Here is a 22,439-nt window from a genome sequence, read left to right on the forward strand (position 1 = left end):
GCTGTGTTAATTTCACAAATTGGAATGTATTGTTTTCTGGTTAATAGGCCAATATGTGTGCTGGATGACAATGTTTTGAAAAGCGGGAAGACCTGAGTTTTAATATGCAGCAGATACCTGTAAAATTCACCAAAAACACACACTTGGCAATTGTTTTCACTTGGATCCAGACTTTGTTTCCCTCAGTAAAGGGTGTGTGTAGTTTCTGCTGATTTCCCCCTCCAGTCCACTGTATCCTCCAGGAATCTGCTCTGGAGGATTGGTAGACCAGTGTTTCCCAACCGGTGTTCCGCGGCACACTCGTGTGCCGCGGAACGTTGCCTTGTGTTCCGTGGGAGGGAGGCGGGCGACTCGGGCGGCGAGAGGCGGGGCGGCGGCGGCGAGCACACGCGGGGCGGCGAGCGAGCTCCCTCCCACATCCCATCGCCGCTCGCTTCGGCCGGCCTACTGGAGCGAGCGGCGATGGGATGTGGGAGGGAGCTCGCTCGCCGCCCCGCGTGTGCTCGCCGCCGCCGCCCCGCCTCTCGCCGCCCGAGTCGCCCGCCTCCCTCCCACGGCACACCAGCCTACCTCCGTGTGCCTTTGCCCAAAAAAGGTTGGGAAACACTGTGGTAGACCCTCCAGCACGTGGGTGGGTGGAGCAGGAAAATTGGTTAAAATTGCTACCTCCCCCTTTCTGTCAATGGGATTCTTTGAATGAATCAAAAGGCTGCCATGAACAAAAGAATCATTTTATATTTGCAGATAGATCCAAACATAGCTACCTTCACATTTGCATAGCTTTGATCTTCCATTTTTCTCAGGAATCTTATTTTCAGAGCTATGCTGTTTAAAAACAATTTACCTCTATATTTAGGGACTTGGGGGCTCTGCCTCTATGCTCATTTTGCTTGCCCAACCCCCTGCCTCGATTTCTGTGCCCTGAATTCAATTGTGCAGGCTGAGCCTGTGCTTGCTTCTGCTGCTGATTCTCCCTGCCTTTTTGGCCAGTGCCTGCGGCTGGCTGTCCGTGAGTGTGGTCACTGGAACAGGGCAGGATGAGAGGTGACATGAAGCCGAGCCTGGCTGTGTAGAGGAAGGAGTGGGCTGGAGCGCTTGCTGCCCCCTCCAATGTAGCCGAAGCAGCTCCAGCCTTCCACAGCCAGCTAGTGGAGTTGCACAGAGCAGTCAAGGTTCTCCTTTCTCTCCCCCAGTAGTAGTGTTGCCTGGCTATACATCACCTGGGTAAGGAAGGGAGAGCGATCAAGACTCTTAGTGATGGAGTCTTCATGAATATTAGGCACATACCTAGTCTCTATGCCTCTCTGGTCTTTAGCCCGGACACTGAGATCCAGCGCCGAGGGCCTTCTGGCGGTTCCCTCATTGCGAGAAGTGAGGTTACAGGGAACCAGACAGAGGGCCTTCTCGGTAGTGGTGCCTGCCCTGTGGAACACCCTCCCAGCAGATGTCAAGGAAATAAGTAGCTATCTTATCTTTAAAAGACATCTGAAGGCAGCCCTGTTTAGGGAAGTTTTTAATATACAGTGGTACCTCGGGTTACATACGCTTCAGGTTACAGACTCCACTAACCCAGAAATAGTACCTCGGGTTAAGAACTTTGCTTCAGGATGAGAACAGAAATCGTGCGGTGGCAGTGGGAGGCCCCATTAGCTAAAGTGGTGCTTCAGGTTAAGAACAGTTTCAGGTTAAGAATGTACCTCCGGAATGAATTAAATACGTAACCAGAGGTACCACTGTATAATGCTGTATTGTTTTTAACACTCGATTGGAAGCCGCCCAGAGTGGCTGGGGAAACTCAGCCAGATGGGCGGGGTATAAATAATAAATTATTATTATTATTATTATTATTATTATTATTATTATTATTATTATTATAGCTGCCTTACGCAGAATCGGAGCATTGGTCCATCTAGTTCAGTAGCATCTACACTTACAGGCATTGTGTCTCCAAGTTTTCACACTGGGTTCTATCTTAGCCCTACCTGGAGATGCTGGGGTTTGCACCTGGGAACCTTCTGCATGCAAAGCATATTTTCTACCACTGACTGGCAGCCCTTCGCCAAAGGGACTCCTTTGCCTAACAGCAGCAGCAACAATAAATAAATAAAATTTAAAACTTATCTTCAAGTTGCTAGCATGAATTCTATAGGTTTTAGGCACTCTCCACCCTGTCCCCACCTTTAAGTCTCGGAAAAGTGTGTTATTATAGTCTAGGGCAAATATAGTGTATATATAGAGAAAAGAATTATTCACATAGAATTTTGCTTGCAGTGATGTGATGGATTGCAAAGTTCAACACTGGGAGTAGGTGGTATGATTTTACGCTTGTGAGTTAAAAGGCTCTCAAGATAGCCCTCCTTACGTGGTATTCTCTCAGAGCAGTCAGGTCATCGGGCATTAGAGAGAGTATATTTTCTATGCTGTGCTTTTGGAATGCATTGTCAATGGGAAGTCACCAAGTATGTCCACATGGATACAAGAACTCTTTAAAACTACTTTGAGGGTTTTTCCCCCAATTGAAATTTTGTGAAATTAAAAATAATAATTAACTACCACATCTGTTCTTGTTGGTCTTTGCTTGAGATGGTTTTTTGCAGATATATTTTAGTCTGTATTTGAATTGTTTTTGGCTTTTAATTGATTTTTATTAATTTAAGTTTTTTGTTGTGATTGTATACTTTTGCTTTGTAATCTGCCTTGAGAGGGCATTTGCCATTAAAGGTGGCCTAAAAGTCTTTTGAATAAATAAATTTTATCAGGGATTGAGATGCCAAAGACTAATTACAGGCAATATTGCTGATTCTATCTGGGAGCATTGAAGAAGTATGAAATATATTTGTGGCACAATGAGCAAACCATGGTTAAGAGCTAAGTGGGTTTTGATCTTAGTTATATGCATGAGTGTTGAGAGTATTTCCTCTTTGGGTAATACAATATCTGTGCTTGTTTCAGAATCTGTGGTTGTGGTTCTGGTGAGTCTGGCTGTGCTGTATGTGGGTGTTGCAAAGCCTGTGCTAGAGAACTAGATGGCCAGGAAGCAAGGCAAAGAGGAATTCTTGATGCCGTAAAAGAGATGATACCACTGGACCTTCTGCTAGGTAAGTGATTTGAAAATGGGAAACATGGAAACCTTTGGAAAGGGGTTTAAGCTTAATGTTACCAGTCATTTCCTTGAGCTGACTTTGTGCTGCACTTAAAACCAGTCTTCCTTAAGAACTATACCTAAATGTAGTATTGTAGTTTAATTTAAGAATGTTAAATATGCTCTGGGCATTTTAATTTGGGATGAAATTTACTTTTGAGCCAGAGATGTTAAATTTCTGGACAATTTGAAGCCATGGGTGAAACCTGAGTGATATAAATCTAGTTCGTACTCAAAGTATACCCATTAAAATCAGTGGATTTAAGTAACTTTGACTTAAATCCATTGATTTCAAAGGATCTATTCAGAGTATAACTATCATTGGGTGTCTTCCTGCCCCATTTTTTTCTGAGAAAAAAATAGAAGTGATGTGGGAAATATAAATATATCCAATACTAACCTTCTTAAAAAGCCAACAATTATTTTACTGCTTCCTCAGCATAAAATGCATTTTAGTTAGCATATAAAATTGTACTGTTGGATATATTTGAGAAATTTACAGAGCAATCCTATGCATTTTTACTCAGCAGTAAGCCATACTTCGTTAAGTGGAGCTTTCTAATCAGGTAGATGTGCTTAGCTTAACAGTTAAGCGAGGGAAGAGGTTAAAAAAAAATCAACAAAAGAGACTCAAGTTCAGAAGGAGAGTATCTCTAACTTAAACCAAATGTTCTGCAAAAGAAGGCAAGCAACATTTCACAAACAACACGATCTATCTTGCTCCTCTCATGAAGATGGCAGTACCCTCTTTAATATGGTACCCCTCTTTAATATTGTAGGTTGCCTTGTGAGAGTAAAACTGTATTAAAAAGCATTTCACTCATCTGCCAAGAGAATATTTCTTTAGGTTTTTTAATTTGTTTCTTAGTATTTCCAATTTTTCCTTTAGTAAAAAAAAGTTTCAGAAAAAAAACACCCAGCTCTGGACAGTCGGGGGACACTTCAGAAGAGTGCAACTTAGAGGCAATGGCAGGAACAGAGAATTTTCTAATAGAGTGATCCCACTTCTATTCCTAAAATTGTTTTTTTCTCATGCAGATAGATAAAGCACAGCACTCTCACGCAGCTATATCTTTGATTCAGAGCCTTCCTTTCTTTTTAAAGTGCTTTAGAAGTGATAGTAGTATGCATTTAGTATGCTGACAGTATTCTCATATTGTCAGCATTCACGGTTCCCTTTCTGTTTTTCTCCAGCTGTCCCTGTGCCTGGAGTTAATATCGAAGAACACCTCCAGTTGCGACAGGAAGAAAAGCGTCAGCGTGTGAACAGGAGGCACAGATTGGAAGAAGGGAGAGGTCAGCAGAACTAGCTTCTATTTAAGACTTAAGTCTAAGTGGATAAACATAATTCTGAGAAACTGACGTACAAAAATCAGCTTATAAATCCCAGAAATGAATGTATAAGGGCTGTGACTACAAACCAGTCTGAGATTATATTGCGGCTTTGTTGGGCTTTAATGGAGAACAAAGTCATAGAGGTTGACTTCTTTCCACAATGAATAGCTAAATCTATCTTCCTGGGCTACTGCAAAAACTTGGAATCTACTTTCCCCCAAGATGAACCTTTTCTGTGCCATCTGAAACATCTATTACAGCAAATAATCTAAGAGGAGCAGGGAGGTGGCTCTGTAAGCAACACTGTACTTTTTGGTCTGCCTTAAATACTGCTGTGATTAGTTCAAGAGTTTATTAGGTACTTAGGGCTTCAATGAGTTCTGAAACTAATAGGATGCGCCAACATAACTCTACCTATTTCGTTTTCTTTTAAAAAAAACCAAAAGGCGAACTACTTAAAGTGCATTGAGTTCATGGATTTGGCAGATGGAATGAGGATTTAAAGACAGATATGTTGGGTTTTGCTCTTACATCAACATGCAGGATACCAGTGCATGAAGATTAGTTTGTTTGTCTTCTAAGCGAATGAAGGATTTCCCTTTCTTAATGACAGTGTTATATGTTCAGGAGACGATCGTTGAGCTTGAAATATTTTACAATTTCTTAATTTGTCTTTAGATTGTCTCAGGATTATCTTTCATTTTTGTTCTGTGTCATAGACTGATAGAATGCTGCAAAATGCAGTAGGCCAGCTGTGATAGTGCCCTGTGTGTTTTTCTTTTAAAATACCAAGAAACCCTGTGTGGGAAAGGATTTGGGTCCCACTTCTGTGTGTATTAATGAGGAAAGGGTCAAATTATGTGTGTGTGTGTGTGTGTGTGCACCTTCACAGTGGGCACAATTAGCGCATTTTGTATTTCAAGGAGGAATACTTTTCATGTAACCTTTAGGAGTTAGAAAAAAGCATCAGTGTGTCTGTTAAGGTAGAACGGGCCAATGCTGTGTTTCAATATTAGTCGCATGCACCCAAGCAGTGCTTAATATTTTTACTCACTTTTTTAGTGCAGAGTTTGCTTTTTTTATGTGGGTATTTGAATACATATCAGATTATTATGAAGGAACAAAACAGCTGGTTTTTTAAGGCAAAAATATATAATTTTAACAATTTTTTGGTAAGGGATAGTAAGATTTCATTTAAGGTGCACAAAAGAAATTGGCAAACCTTAGCTGAAGAAACGAAACCTCAGCTTTTGATCTTGCTAGCTTATTTCTATTCTGAAAACTTTAGGCTCATTTGAAATCTTGAGCAGTTCATGTTGGATGGTCTCAGAATAGTTGCAACACAGAGGGTGACTGATGTGGCAGGACACCTCTGCACAGTAAAGGAGGAATGCAGTGATCTGAAATTAGTGCTGATTGGTCTGTTCAGGCATGAGACTTGCAAGAAACTCTGTTGACAGACAGTCTTCTGAAAAGGAATGGAATATTTAAGGTCTTTCTTTGGGATTTTTGTATTGGGCAGAGTGTGTCCTTTTGTCCATTTTCTTTCGAATGGACTCAATGTGCATTTGTTAACTGCTTCATTTGTTTTTACTGTGAGGAAGTAGACAACATGAAACCATTACCAAGTATTGCAAGATCTGAGACCTCCTGTGTTGTTGTTCTAGGTGCACATTCTTCTGCATTATGATTTGTGGCATTGGTATTCCAGGAAGAATGGCCCTGAGATCTTATGATGACGGGCAGGGTATAAATCAAATAAATAGATAGTATTGAGTAAATGCATGAAATCCAAACTTCTGGCAGAATATCTTCTGGAAAAACCCGTCTTACCATTTGATTGTAACATATCTTTTAAAAAACAACAAAAAAGACATGCAGCATAACAGGTTTCTCCAGGTCACCTACAGATCAACACATGTGGCACTGAGAGGGCCAGGGAGCTAATAGATTATAATCAGCAGTGGAAGGAGCAAAGGACTTCTGGACTGGTCTTTCTCACAGCCCAACTCTCCTGATAGTTTATATTTTTCTCTTTCAGAGAAAATAACAAAGTATCCAGGCTTTTGGTGTTTAGATAAACTTGTTGTTGGGCTCTTGTTGATGTTCAGTAGTTTTACAATTCCCACTTCACAATTGTAAAAATACCTGCTTTGGGGGTTTTGTGGCTTCCGGATATCATGCTTTGGTTTTTGAATGTTTTGGAAGTCGAACTGTCTTCCAGAATGGATTATGTTCAAAAACCAAGATACCACTGTATAGTGATTGTGCTTAAATGAGTAACCATGCAGGTAATAGATAATGTTTATTTTTCCATGCTGTAGTACAAGATTTTGGAGTCAGTTTGCTTTGTTGGTAGCCAGATGGGTGGGGAATAATAATAATAATAATAATAATAATAATAATAATGCTCACAAAATACTTGCATAATAGTCATGTTGCCCTGTGTAGACAGTTCCTACCCACAGGAGAGGGATTGGGATATTGTGAGCTGACCTCATACCCATGTTCAGACCTGTCTGATGTCTAGTCATTGACGGTCATAGTAGAATAGAAATCTATGTGCGTAGGCCTGATTGTGTCTTTGATAGCTATCAAAATAATAGGGATCAATCAAACAGACCAGGATCTTTGTATATGACCATATTCTTATGCTACATTAAACATACATTAGGCAGGTCCAGTACAGGTCTGATTGCTCATTGCATGTTGGCATATGATGCCTGCTTAGCTTCAAATTTACAGTCTGTTTTCCAGTTGGAGAAAATAGTTTGTGTACGTTTAGGATTGATGTGTACTGGCTTTATTTGCGAGAGGGGAAAAAACTGATTGGGGAGGGGGAAGGGGTAAACTGAGCTCCAGTATTCATACCCAACAAGACCACAGTGTTTTACTCTTGTGCCATTATGTAAGATTTCAGATGTACTCAGATTCTAAATAGATTTTGATATCTGTTCCAAAAGTATGAAATATTGAGTATTGATTATTGCATCCTTTTCCATGCTTTTAATTTGATTCTTTTTTTGTTTGTTGAACACAGTTTCCATTTTGTGAGCTTTCCTATGCATGTGCAAAAAATTTTCTCCTCAGGCCCCCTTGTATTTCCTGGTCCTAGTTTTATGAACCATCGAGAGCAGGCTCTAGCCAGAATAAGACCCCATCCAACACAGCTAAAGCATAACCGGGACAAGCATAAAGGTATTTGGTCTTCCTTATTGATTGGGCTGGACTTACACCTCTTCTTCAAGTTATTTTTCTATCCACTGGGTATTAAAAGAAGTTCACAAAACTTACTGTCTCTTCTGGCTAATCTTCAGTAACCTGAGGAGAAAGGAAAACACATTTTTAATGTTGAGCTGTTTTTCCTGTGAGAATATGTGAAAATGTGCATTACTTTCATTTTAATTTCCCTTTCCTTTAATGCATGCCCTTGTTTCATTGCTTTGTTTTCTTAATGAAAAACGGGAGTGAGATCAAATAATTCCTTCTGGTAGGATTGGTGACTATATGCTGGCTGGATATAAAATACGTATTTTTGTCTACAGTGTGTACTTTGAAATCCTGAAACTGATAGCAACCATTGTTGGGAAACAGGCATTCCCGTCTGACCTTGAAGGAAGCACTTGTGTTTTTCATAGCAAGCAGTAGTGGACAACATGGTGGGGTAGCATGGTGGGGTTTGCACCCTGCCCTTCCGCTTCCCATAGTGCAGCATCAGCTCAGTTGTTGGGAAGTCAGGCAACTATTGCTGCCCGCCATGCTGTCTGCTACTGAGCTATTCAGGTCAGGTCCTAACTCATAAAGAATACTTGCCTCACTACCACTTACTTGGTGCTGAACTTTAAAGCCCTAAACGGCCTCAGCCTTGTACACCTGAAGGAGCATCTCTACCCCCACCATCTAGCTTGCACACTGAGATCCAGCTCTCAGAACCTTCCCTGCGAGAAGTAAAGTTGCTGGCAACCAGGCAGAGGGCTTTCTCGGTAGTGGTGCCCACCCTGTGGAACACCCTCTCATCGGATGTCGAAGAGATAAACTATTATATGACTTCCCATAGACATCTGAAGGCATCCCGGTTTAGAGAGGTTTTAATGTGTGATGTTTTATTGTGTTATATTTTTCTGGGAGCTGCCCAGAGTGGCTGGGGCAACCCAGTCAGATTGGAGGATATAAATAATAAAATGATTATAGTTATTATTACTCAGAATCCTGAAATGTCTAACATTTTAATAAGTGTAGAATAGCCATCCCTCCTGCAAATCTATCTATATCTACCGTATATCCATATATCGTGTGTGTGTGTGGCAGTGGCAGGGGAAGGAAGCACTGACACTCCACATTAACCTAATTTCAGTTGTATAGTCATTGTTCTGTTTGAACATGGCCTCTAGATGTTGAACTCACATTGAAAACATGGTTTTAACATACAGGATCAGGAAGATTCCTAGTGGTTTAAATCCATGTGATATCTTGGTGGTGGTGGTGGTGGTGTGTGTGTGTGTGAAGCTCTTCGTGTTACCACTGAATGTGGTGAGAGGGGTAGACAAGCACACAAACAGCATGGGGAGTACTATAGGAACAAGCAGGGACAACAATGGGGGCAGATGGAGCACTGGCCAAGGACCCATGAGCTTGAAGGAGCCCACCAGCCTTCTTGAACTACATAGCTCCCACTCATTGGTTGACCCTCTACCCACCAGGAGCCTGACGCATGTGACTTTTTCGTTTTTGATTTGGCTCCTCTGTGCAGCAGCTGCCTTCTATAAGATACCCAGCATGCAGTGCTCATGTGGAGAATTGCACGTTGGGTAATTTTATGGAGGGCAGCTGCTGCACAGAGGAGCTGAATCTTGCAGTCCGAAAGAGTAGGCAGCACATGCTGGTCAGCCTGCTCTCCGCCTCTCCTTTATCCAGGCAGATCTGGTGCTTCAGTGCCATAAACGAAAAAGCGGCAAGCAGCAGGAGTCTGAAGATGAAGCAACAACAGCAGTTCCCATTTCCTTCTGCATTAGCCTTGTTGGTATCAAGAAAATATTTTTGAATAGTGATTTTTTTTTAAAAACCACACACAACCCAAAGCTTTTGATGTTTAAGGTTGCTGATGCTCTAGTGAGTAACCAATATATTGCAGGCTTTAAATCAGCCCCACAGTTTATTTTGAAAAGAAAAGAATTGACGTTTCTGAATGTCCGCAGCAATGATTGATCTACCCTATATACAAAACAGATTTTATGAATATGGGAGTAGGGAATCTTGGTTGTTAGCAAATGGAATAAAGCAAAGAAAAGGGGGAAGCGTGCTGTATGTAAAATTCCGTTAAGCAATAGTACATGAACTTGGGAGTCCAGTGGAGATCTTTGAGGCTTTTGCAACTTTCTATGAGTAATGGTATGCATCAGGACATACTGAGACCAAAGTAATTTAAGCTTACTTATCTAAAATACAAATTCAGTAATTAACAGGAGAGGAGCGATGTGGGCTTAATTCATATATCGCTAGGGAAGAAATCAAAGAAGTGATTAGTTCTCTTAAAATAAATCACTGTGCCCTGACCATTTTATTAATGAATTCTATAAACATTATAAAGGAATTTTGTTGTTTAATGGAATTCTGGCTGGCAAATCTCCCTGACACGTGGAAATCACTCACAATTATTGTAACCCCCAAGCTCTTAACAATGGTTTGATAGCTCAAAAGCAAAAAAAGGTTATTTATTTTTATAAAAAAACACACGGTTTCAGACTTCTTCTGTTTCATGGCAGTAGCAAGTAAAACATTATTGGCAACATACCATTAAGGACAAAAACCAGGCAGGTAAAACATGGAATAGGAATGTCGGGTTGGGGAGTGATGTCATCTGGGAATCTGCAGTTTGCTCCACCAATTCATATTTGCTCTGTGTTCCAAATCAGTCTGTAATTTTCCAAAAAAAAGTTTGTTTAGGTTTGGATGCACTCTATTTGGACACCTGTTTAGGACAAACAGTAATTTCCATGAGGTCAGAGAATTAATTTTTGATCCCTTGGAGAAATTTGAAAACAAAAAGCTTTTGTTTCTTATAATTAACCATAAGGTCCGAGACCTTCCTCAAACAATTCAATTTATCCTTGATAAGAACACATACCATTAAGGACAAAAGTAGTGAAGAGTGTATGTGAGTGTGTTCATAGTCTTCATTTGCAGTAAACAGTTGTGCATCATTTCAGGGTTAAAGAAGGATATTTTTTGTGTTTGAATAAAGGCATGGAGTTGTTAAGAAACATCTGTTTTTAAATTCTAAATGCTCAGTTTGCTTATTTCTAGTGACCATTAAAATCAGCATAATTTTTTCGACTCAACTGATGTGAAAATTCATTCTTGAAGAAATGGACTTGAGTTTCTGTGCAACACGTCTGATGTATTCAACAACTGAATATAAATAGAGATGAAACAAAACATGTAGCATCTGAGAAATAGAGTTTGATAAAGCCTATGCACTTTTAAAATGAATACTACTCTTTAAAATTACAATATATTGAAAGCTGCATAATTTAACAAGTGGTTCGATGTTATTGGGTTGTTAACTTGGCTGTAATATAAAATACAAAGAGCACAATTTTAAAATTATAAACCTTTTTTTAAATAAAACGTGGTTTTGTGCTTAACACATTTCATAAGTATAAGCTGTGCTTGGAAAGCCAACTTTGATTAGTCAGTTTGTCTTTCCAGAAATCTATTTCCTCAATAAATATGTTACTTTATATACGTTGTTTGACTCAACTTTAAGCAGTTGAATTGCAGAGCAGCCATAGTTCAGAGAATAATTCACATGGCTTGCATGCAGAAGTTTCCAGGTTTAGTCCTTAGTATTGTGGATAACTCCTTCCTGTAACGCTGGGGAGCAGCAGTATAGATAAGATTGATCATGATGGACTGATGGTCAGATTGGGAAAGCACTAACTAGGAAGAAGGAGGCAGGAGTACTTTAGGACCCTGTCAGAGCCCTCGTGCCTCCTTCCCAATGCCCAGTGCCTCACTTACCTGACTTTGGGAAGGTAGTGCCAGGGCTGGGGGAGGGGCTTCAGATGTGCTGAGGGCCACTAAAAAAGGCATTGAGGGCCGCACATTGACCCACCCTGTTCTAGGTGGCTGATGGCTGGAATGTACTGCAATGCAATGAAAGTCGCCTTTTTTGAATTCAAAGAAAATTGCAAATTCCTATGCTGTCAATCACAGGCAATGCTTTGTATAGTGGCTATTCTCATCCCGTATTATGTGACTTTTGCACTTACTAAGTGTTTTAAGACCAAACCATTGTTGCAGACTGTGAAGAGTAAGAATTTAGTGTTGAGATACAGGTACAGATTTAGTAGTACTTAAAACAGCAAACCATTTACTGTAGGATATAGCTGGCATAGTTGTATAGGTTTAGCTGAAGGTCAAGGATGTATCTCTGAAGCAAACTGGATTTCAGTTTCTGTAGGTTAATGCATGGATTTGAAGTTTTGTGTCTTCAAATACAGCAGGATCCTTTTCTGCCAGGGTTGCTAAAGCTGATGTATTTATTTATTTATTGCATTGGCACAACATATGTGAGTTTATCCAGTTTTATCCTCAAAACTGGATTCAGAGAGCTCTGTTGTGCCCATCCAGCAGGCTTCATTACTGAAGTCAGGATTTAAACTTACATCCCCCCTCCCCTATTTCTGCCTTCCTTTCTGTCCACCAGCTGACCATTTTGAGTATTCTCCTCCTCATTCCCATCCCTTGCCTTGCCCTTCACCCTGCAAATACAGTTTTGCAAACCTGGAGAAAATAGTTGTCAATGGCCAGGTGCATCAACCATTTTTTACACTGAACAAAATATAGGTACGAAGTGGGCTTTAGAAACCTTCAAGTTTTGAAGACCCAGTTTGAACATCTGACTTTTTCTCCCACACAGACTTTTTAGTGCAGTTTAGTCCAGATAACGTTGAATTTCCTAGCTCTAAATTAACACGGATCTTGGTTGTGCATGTTCAGTTGTGAGGCCTTTTCACTGTGCTTTGGTCTCGCTGTACTTGGTTTCATCTCCCCTGAAAAGTTAGTTGGCTTGCAGTTCCCACTCTCTGGTACAGTGGTGCCTCGCAAGACGAAAAGAATCCGTTCCACGATTCTCTTCGTCTAGCGGTTTTTTCGTCTTGCGAAGCAACCCTATTAGTGGCTTAGTGGATTAGCGCTATTAGCGGTTTAGCGGCTTAGCGGCTATTAAAGGCTTAGCGGCTTAGCTGCTAAAAGGCTATTAGCGGCTTAGCGGATTAGAAAAAAGGGGGGGAGCGAAAAAGAAATCGCAAGACTTGCAAGACGTTTTCGTCTTGCAAAGCAAGCCCATAGGGAAAATCGTCTTGCGAAGCAACTCAAAAACGGAAAACCCTTTCGTCTAGCGGGTTTTCCGTCTTGCGAGGCATTCGTCTTGCGGGGCACCACTGTATTTCTTGTCTTTTTTTGCTCTTGGGGCGGGGGGAATTACTGTTGCAAGTTGCAGCAATGGGATGTTACAAATTTAAGGTGCTGAACATCTTGTCACCCTCCCCGCCTTTTCCTTCATATAGCTTTCTCCTAGCTTTCACAACTAGATGTTTGCAGTGATTTCTAGTTGTTTTCAGATAATAATAAATAATAATAATAAATTTTATTTATATCCCGCCCTCCCCAGCCGAAGCCGGGCTCAGGGCGGCTAACAACACCAAATAGTGCGACATTATAAAAACATTATAAAAATTAATTAAAATCAAGATTGATGGCAGCCATAAAGTTTTGTAAAGGTTGCCAAAGGAGGGAGTCAGGCTGCGCCCTAACCAAATGCCTGGCGGAACAACTCTGTCTTGCAGGCCCTACGGAAAGATGTCAAGTCCTGCAGGGCCCTTGTCTCTTGTGACAGAGCATTCCACCAGGTTGGAGCCGCAGCCGAAAAGGCCCTGGCTCTAGTTGAGGCCAGCCTAACCTCTCTGTGGCCTGGGACCTTCAAGGTGTTTTTGTTTGAAGACCGTAAGTTCCTCTGTGGGGCATACCAGGAGAGGCGGTCCCGTAGGTACGAGGGCCCTAGGCCGTATAGGGCTTTGAAGGTTAAAACCAGCACCTTAAACCTGATCCTGTACTCCACCGGGAGCCAGTGCAACTGGTATAGCACCGGATGAATGTGATCTCTAAGCGAAGACCCCGTAAGGAGTCTCGCTGCGGCATTCTGCACCCGCTGGAGTTTTTGGGTCAGTCTCAAGGGCAGCCCCACGTAGAGCGAGTTACAATAATCCAGTCTGGAGGTGACAGTCGCGTGGATCACAGTGGCTAGGTCAGGGCGAGAGAGGTAAGGAGCCAACTGCTTAGCTTGGCGGAGATGAAAAAATGCCGCCTTTGTAATAGCTGCAATCTGCGCCTCCATGGAGAGGGAGGTATCGAAGATAGTCACCTTTCCTTTCGTAGGCTTCTGAGAGTATGCTAACTGGCCCTTTTAAATGTAGAATTCAAGTTTAGTTGCTTGAATTTGGAGTGTTGGTATTAATGGATTGTTCATTGAGAGTTGTGTGTGTTCTGTGCCAGAAAGTTCCAGTCTATCAGCTAGAACCCCAGTTTCCGTTCATGGGATAGATTATATCAGTGCTTTTTTCTGGGGGGACACAGGGGTATGCATACCCTAAACAGTTTGTGAATCTAAGTTTGGCCACATTGAGGGGCAATATTTCAATATGAGTAGGAAGATGAGAGTACCCCTCAATATTTTTTTTAGAAATAAACACATTGGGTTATATAAATTTGTGTGCTAGCAAATGTTTTCTCGCATGTTCTGTTTTGTAGAAACCTCTGTTTATCTGCTGACATGGAAGTCACGACAAAAAATGGAGAGTAGGATGGGTCCTTGAAAGGAGGAAGGGATATCAACCATGGCCATAGGTTATGGCTTCAAAGCCCTATCCCATGATCTTGGCAAGCCTCAGGTTTCTTAGATTTATAGCAAACATTGCTGAAATCTATTGCAGTTTCTCCTCCATCCCACCCCACTCCATACATTTGATAAAAACCACTCTTGATCCTTCGATGACTGCATATGGCCCCGTTTGTTTTTCTTTCATTTTGCCATACTCAGAAAAGTACCTATTTTTAAAACAATTGAAAAGCAGAACTTGACAAAAAAGTGTTCCCCTCCCCTATCTAAACTACTGTTTTAGTCGAATGAAAAAGTATACCCATGTAATTGATGTGCAGTGCTCCTTTGATTAATTGATCAAGATCCCTTTAATTGCATTGCAGCCCTAATTACTAGGATTGCATGCTTTAATTGGTTTAATCATTGAATCTTTAGCTGATTAATCAGTCAGTGGTGGCCAACTTTCATTTGTGGAGCTGAGATTAAGGGTGCACTTTTTTTGTTCGTAGGGGCTATTGTAGTTCTGCTGTAAATAGATGAATTAATCAAAACTAACTGGTGGTATCTAACTAAGTGCTTATGCTGGCACAATGATTTCTGCTCCTCAAATGGAAGTTCCCCTCTTGTCCCCCCTGCAAAACCACTCTGGAGGGTTGGGGGAACCACAGACTCCCCAGGGGGCACATGAGGAAAGAAGGAGGGGGAAGTTCTGTAACTCAGTTGAAGGTCCTTGTGCTGACAGAAGCACTTCCTTGGATACTGCCCTTGAAATGTGAACATAACATTCACTGAATAATAATAATATCCTGTTAGTTATGATGCTACATTTCTTTGGAATGACTCTCACCCTTCTTTGTAATGCAGCTGGATTAGTGTGGCCATTACAAAACTCAGGTTTCAATATATCTCAACAGCAGCCACTGCTTGCTTGTTTAAATCAAGTGTTATTTTTATTTTTTGTGTGTGAACTGGGCATGGTGGCGTAATTGCTACATATTTGAAAAAAAAGGAAAACGGCTTCTCACATACTCTTACATTTTAACTGCAGCATCCCTTAAACACAAGCAACAGTTTTATGTATCCATCCAATTTTTAAACAACGTATCATTTTGCAACATTATCAATTTGTGATTCTGAAGTTCCTAATTTCTTCAAATATATGTTGGGAAGTTTGGGGGGGTTGCCTTTAACATTACTGAATTAAGTAATATGGATTTTGCTGAACTTGCTGAATGTTCCCTGTAGCATTTAAAAGTCTTGTTTTAGAAGAATATCAGTTTACCACTGAAGAACTGACAGTTATTCTCTTCTGATATTTCATAGTCACCAATACCAATATCTATTACTGTAATAACCCCTGCGCCCAAACCTTTTACCTACGCTGCTTAATCCTTTTAGTTGTTATGCTATTGCTCACTGCTCCTTCCACTTATTGAAGAATGGTATGGGGTATAATTGCGCATTATGTTTGTAGATGGAAGTGGAGACAGGAGTGAGAAGGATGCCAGCAAAATCACAACCTACCCACCTGGGGCAGTCCGCTTTGACTGTGAACTCCGAGCAGTACAAGTGAGCTGTGGATTTCACCATTCAGGTAGATAACAGAAACATTTATGTCATGTTGACTTCATTTTTCCAATGTTAGTTGTAAGAGTTTCAATCGATCATAGCTTCCTCAGAAAGCTTTGGGAGCTCGTGGTATATGTACTTAGATTAAATAAACGAGATGCACATTTCAGTCCTTAAAATGATACTTGATGCCTCTAGAATAGTGGTGTGGGAACTTCATTGACCTTATGGAAGCATTCCGTCTTGGCAACCTATGGCCCTTGAATTGTTCTACTTCCAACTCACATCGGTCCCAGCAAGCATGGCCAATAAGTAGGGAAACGATCCCATCCCCATCCTTATCCTTATCCGTGATCAACCCTCTGGATGCCACATGCCAGCAGTTCGGCGGGTGGAGGGCAAAACAAGAGCGCACAAAGCCAAAGTGGGCATTGCCTTCTCACATTAACACTAATACATACTGCATGGATGCCACGCCCACTAATCCATGTAGCATGTGAAGACTCGCATGCGTACACAAGACGCATGCAGTGCACACATACGTGCTTTCACTCCTCCCACCCTAGTAAAGGAAAAGGGACCCCTGACCATTAGGTCCAGTCGTGACCGACTCTGGGGTTGCAGCGCTCATCTCGCTTTACTGGCCGAGGGAGCCGGCCTACAGCTTCCGGGTCATGTGGCCAGCATGACTAAGCCGTTTCTGGCGAACCAGAGCAGCGCACGGAAACGCCGTTTACCTTCCCGCCAGAGCGGTACCTATTGATCTACTTGCACTTTGAGGTGCTTTTGAACTGCTAGGTTGGCAGGAGCAGGGACCGAGCAACGGGAACCTGGTCGCGGGGATTTGAACCGCCGACTTTCTGATCGGCAAGTCTTGGGCTCTGTGATTTAACCCACAGCGCCACCTGCGTCCCTCCCACCTTAGTAGTTAGATTTTTAAAAAGCATTTTTGCTGTTTTTCAAACCTAACTGCTGACGGGGGAGGGGAGTCTTCGTGGAGATTGTAGGTGTTGTTCCCCCCTCCCTCAAGCAATAGTCTTCATTGCCACCAATAGTTGTTGTCAAGCCCAAATGTCCGGAGGGGATCTGTTTTTGATGAGGGCGTTGGAGTTCATGAGGACGGCACCCCGGCTGCAGTTACCCTGGCCATGCCTTTTTCGCTACCCTATTAGACTTGGGGGGGGGGGGGGGACTCCAATAAAGCTTTTGCTAAGCCTAAACCTGCCAGGGGGTGTGCATGGAGGCAATGCAGTTGACCAGATGGAGAGACCCAGGGGTTGTATCTGGCCAGTGGGACTCTGGATCCTCACCCCTGTTTTAGAAGTAAAATACTGTTCATTCATGCTAACATTTATCCAACTGTTCTTCCGTGAACTTTTTAATTTGCAAAATTATATGTCATCCAAATGATTTCTGCGTCAAATGCGGAAAAACCAAGAAAGCACCCCATTCTTGTTTTTACTGGATACATTGGAAAGATTTCATACTGGGCAGACTTGTAGAAAGTGCAAACTTCTAAAGCCCCGTATTTTAACCCTTAGTTGTTCTGATGGAGAATGGCGATGTTTACACATTTGGATATGGGCAGCATGGGCAGCTTGGGCATGGAGACGTTAATTCCAGGTATGTGACTATAAATGTGTTTTAAATATGAAATTGTTGCATCTTTATTCTGTTTGCAGAATACTTTCAGTTTTGCATTTTCCCTACGCTGACTCAAATGCTTTTGAAGGTAATAGGAATTTCCCCCATGAGAGCAAAGAGATATAATGTTATCACATCTAGCCTTTAATAGTTGATGCTTTTGTGTGAGTGATAGACACATTCTGATTTGTGTATGGGTGTGTATATGCATATATATCTCACCGATATCCACTTGTAAACTATGTTCAGTTCAGTTCAATTTATTGTGTTTAGCAAGCAGCCATGACACGCATAAAAATAGTAATAACAAGGTTACTGCTAACAATGGTGGTTTACATTTCTCCTCCCCGACCTTTACAGGATAAATCATTTCCCATTCTCCCTTTAAGTTTTATTACACGAATTTGTAAAGCCTTAGCAAGAAATGTGGATGTTCTAAAGAATATATACCTCTCTATGACAACAAAAAACAGGTCTTTGCAAGAGACATGTATATGCATACATATCTCACTTGTATCTACATGTAAACTATATTTAGGGTTCAATATGGCAAATATTGTTAATGGAAAGTAAATACATCATGGTATGGATTAGATTTATGAGACAAAAGTGTGACGGTGGCCACATTTTCATGTCATGGTAAGCCATAAACTACGGCTTACTGTCTGTAAATAGTGTTTGTTTTTCTTAGTTAATTAAGCCCTAGTTCCTGGCGTTGTGTTACATTCAAAAAAAGTGATCACGGCTAGTTTCACTTGCAAGAAGCCACAATCTGTATCCAAGGTTTGTTCTTAGTTTACTGAGTGTGGTCCCATGAAACAAGAGTAGTGAAACAGGCACAATTCACTTGCACATAGTAAGTGTGGTTTATGTCACCAGACTCCTGATCCCATCATCATCGGCTATTGAACATGGGATTTGGAGTCTAATAACATCTCTATTGTAAGACATACAAATGGAGCTAGTATTCCTCAAAACTGCTTTTTAGTGTTTCAGACAAGAAACAAAACAGTAGAAAAGTATAACCAGTTAAACAATCCGAATGGCAGTGAAAAAGAGTTAAATAGTGGGTAGGTTGGAAGAGGGGGTAGTAGCATTGCATGAATATTTAAATAACCATTCATACTACCAAATTGTGCAATTCTGCCCTATATTTATGAGCACAATTCTGCCCTATATTTATGAGCACTATTCACTATTCTAATGTTTCTAATGGTTTCTTTATCCTCACAATTTGTCAAATGTTCTTTAGCATTTAAACATTTTCTATTTAATTGTACCACTTCAGCTTCATTCACTGATATCATGTAAAATACATAAGGACTATATTTTTTGATAGGAGATAAATGTATACGTAATAAAAGATGCACTTACTTTGCTCCAACTTAGGGGATGCCCTACTCTAGTACAGGCACTTCCAGGACCTAGCACACAAGTTACTGCAGGCAGCAATCATACAGGTATTCTGTTAATGGATGGACAAGTCTTCACATTTGGAAGCTTCTCGGTAAGATTTTTGTTAAAATTACATTTTCATATTGGAAACACCTTAAAGATTATTAACTGGTATAAGTTCATACGTATATATTGTTGCCTGCTTTAAAGATTGATTTTTGTGTGTCTGCTGGTTTATTATATATCTTTCTTTTTTTCTTCCTTCTGCTATGTATCAGGGTGGGGAGACTAAATAATAATAATCTTTGCTTTTCCAAATAAGCTTTTTTCATTTATTGATTGATGCCACTAAGTCTTTGAATTGAAGAGATTTCTCCAGTTTCAAGCCTCATCTTATGCTCTTTATGAGCCAAGTCCAAATCCTACTGAAGTTCAGACCCAGCTTACAATGTGTTTGGTTCAGCATGATTCCAGTCAGCTCATACTACCTCCTTCCCTTTCCCACCAAAATGTACCTGACTGTGATAGCAGAGACGAATTATACTGGGAGGGCCCACACAGCCCTAGAGGTTGGAATGCGGGGTCCAGGCCCACCAGAAACCATAGGAGAACTCCATAGTTCCAAATGGAAGCACCAGCATAGTTTCTGCTGCGGCCAGGTTGGGATGAGAATGGGCAGGAGGGGTCATGAGTGGCTGTGTGCTTCTTGGTGGAGACAGCGATCTAAATCCATTGAACTTAAATGAGTTGCTTTGGGGCCAATCTGAACCAATCCCAAAATAACCTGTTCAAGTGGTGCTTTTTACAAACTGAGCTCACAGTCCAACGGTAAAACCATGACATTACATGCTTATTGAGATACATAATTGTTGTCTGATAAAAAGGGGGGGGGGGCAGTTCTATGCCTTCCACGGGTCACACCAAACCTCGGGCTCCACATTATCTGCTGCCCCTTAGGCACAGATTCTTCCCAGCACCAAATCCTTTAGCAGACTTCTTTTTCTCATGGCTATTTCAGTGTTGTGATTTCTTCAGCATGTCCAGCTCTCATTTCCCTAATAGTCCATTCTTTTTGGGGTTTACTCCCAAAAAGAATGGACTATTAGGGAAAGGAGAGCTGGACATGCTGAAGAAATTACAACACTGAGCACCTTTCTGGAACACCTTTCTGGAATCTCTGTAGAGTTGTATTATTTAGGCATCCACCTTGCCAGTCTATTCCCAGTGTCTCCACTGACCTTCTTCCCTTCCTCTCCCCTCTCTCAGAAGCTTTTCATACCCTCCTTCTTTCCCCTCCCTTCCTTCTGCCAAAGGTGTAGCAATTGGATTATTTCAGTGCCATCAGGCAGCTGATGTAGAGAGCCCCGCCCTTTACCCACAAATGGAGTCTTCAGGCAGTGTCCAGATATGGCCTCCTCAGGAGTCATTGCCTGCTGGTGTAGATTAGGGCCAGGTGCCAGTATAGGATTTGTGCACCCTAGCACCTCACAGTGCCACATATTTATGTTTCCAACACTGACGGTGCTTGATAATGCTCGTTCGTGAAATGTTTGCATTTCTAACCATTGTCATTTTCTAATTCACATCTTTAGAAAGGGCAACTTGGGAGGCCCATTTTGGATATTCCGTACTGGAATGCAAAACCAGCACCCATGCCTAACATAGGATCAAAGTACGGACGCAAAGCAACTTGGATTGGAGCAAGTGGTGACCAGACTTTTCTTCGCATCGATGAAGCTCTCATTAACTCTCATGTGCTTGCTACATCAGAAATCTTTGCTAGCAGACACATAATAGGCAAGGTTCATTTGCTCTTTTGTTGTAACTGAAAGGAAGTAATGAAGTTGAGGTCAACCTGTTGTGTTTGTGTTTGCTGCTGTATTGGCTTCCTCAAAGCATAATAAATATGTTTTCACCTCTCTATGTTATTGCCATTTGAGAGAATGAACAAGGACTAAGTACATGAATTCTTGTTTTTCCCCCAGGCTTGGTTCCTGCGAGCATATCAGAGCCTCCTCCATTTAAGTGTCTCTTGATAAATAAAGTTGACGGAAGTTGCAAAACATTTAATGATTCTGAGCAGGAGGACCTTCAAGGATTTGGTGTATGTCTAGATCCTGTTTATGACGTTGTTTGGAGGTAAATGTTGGCTGAAGATAGCTGCTGGGAACATAGTTATCTGGGTTTGAGAGAGCTCATGAAGGATGGTTTAGGGAACATTGAACTTTATTCCACTTGTGGCTTCAGCTAGTTCCTTCTGTTCTTAGGTGGAGAATCTTGGCTTCCTTCCACTTAATGTTTTGGAAATAAGTTCTTAGCCAGCAATGTTATAGAGGAAGTATAGACGCTCGACCATTATATCAGTATATACTGTGATGTATGGGTCTAGAAATGGCATTGGGGTTTGGGGCTGTTGCTTAAATGCAGCTGGCACACGGCAGTGAAAAATTGGGTGAGAATCATTGCTTGGATTCAATTAGACTTTCATAGTAATGGCATGAAAAGATGACTGCTGCATCGTTCTTGCTTTACATTTGAAACATCTTCTTTTCCTCAGGTTTCGACCCAATACAAGAGAACTGTGGAGTTACAATGCAGTTGTAGCTGATTCCAGACTTCCCTCGGCCCCTGACATGCAATCCCGCTGCAGTATTCTAAGCCCAGAATTGGCTCTTCCAACGGGGTCCAAAGCTCTTACAACAAGGTCACATGCGGCTTTGCACATTCTAGGTATGAATAGCTGACCTCGTAGAGCTGAAATTAAGTTGATGAGATGTGGTTTTTATTAACTTCTAGAAAAGTGTGCTTCACTTGTCCTGGTGCTTTAGTAGTTCACTTAAAGGCATTATTTACCTGAAGGCTTTGAATGTCGAATGGTAGCACTTCACTTAATCCATGTTCTCTTAGGTTTCAAACAATACAGTGGTGCCTCGCAAGACGAAATTAATTCGTTCCGCAAGTTTTTTCTTCTTGCGAGTTTTTCGTCTTGCGAAACACGGTTTCCCATAGGAATGCATTGAAAATCAATTAATGTGTTCCTATGGAAACCGCTTGCCAGGCTGGCGGTGCGGAGAAGGGCTTTTCTCCCCACCGCAAGCCTTCAGGACAGGTACGGGAACAGAGGGGAAGCCACGCAGCGCTTTTCCTCTGTTCCCGGGGCTTGCGGTGGGAGGAGGGTTTTTCCTCCCCACCGCCAACATTCAGAACAGCATTCTGAATGTTGGCGGTGGGAAGGAAAACCCTTCTCCCACCCCAAGTCTTCAGGACAGCCACCCGAAGGCTGGCGCGGGGAGAAGGTCTCTCCGCCCCCCCCCGCCAGGCTTCGGAGCAGCCTTCCGAAGCCTGGCGGCGGGAGGAGGTCTCTCCGCCCCCCCGCTAGGCTTCGGAGCATCCTTCCGAAGCCTGGCGGCGGGAGAAGGTCTCTCCACCCCCCCGCCAGGCTTCGGAGCAGCCTTCCGAAGCCTGGCAGAGGGG

General features: G+C 41.9%; 1 protein-coding gene across 19 annotated transcripts in view; it reads left to right on the top strand.

Annotated features, from left to right (window-relative positions):
- Positions 1–22,439, top strand: part of MYCBP2 (MYC binding protein 2) — a 140,974-nt gene that overhangs the window by 34,229 nt on the left and 84,306 nt on the right. For 17 of the 19 annotated variants that reach the window (XM_077927743.1, XM_077927733.1, XM_077927735.1 and 14 more), the window contains 9 exons: positions 2,953–3,098; positions 4,337–4,438; positions 7,568–7,675; positions 15,832–15,951; positions 17,468–17,549; positions 18,960–19,077; positions 20,558–20,762; positions 20,951–21,104; positions 21,523–21,695. In XM_077927743.1, the coding sequence (XP_077783869.1) occupies positions 2,953–3,098; positions 4,337–4,438; positions 7,568–7,675; positions 15,832–15,951; positions 17,468–17,549; positions 18,960–19,077; positions 20,558–20,762; positions 20,951–21,104; positions 21,523–21,695 (1,208 nt within the window). The remainder of the gene's footprint in view (positions 1–2,952; positions 3,099–4,336; positions 4,439–7,567; positions 7,676–15,831; positions 15,952–17,467; positions 17,550–18,959; positions 19,078–20,557; positions 20,763–20,950; positions 21,105–21,522; positions 21,696–22,439) is intronic. The other 2 variants (XM_077927742.1, XM_077927747.1) reach the window with 1 other exon arrangement.

The sequence above is a fragment of the Podarcis muralis genome, chromosome 4, assembly GCF_964188315.1.
Source record: "Podarcis muralis chromosome 4, rPodMur119.hap1.1, whole genome shotgun sequence".
Taxonomy (NCBI): Eukaryota; Metazoa; Chordata; class Lepidosauria; order Squamata; family Lacertidae; genus Podarcis; species Podarcis muralis.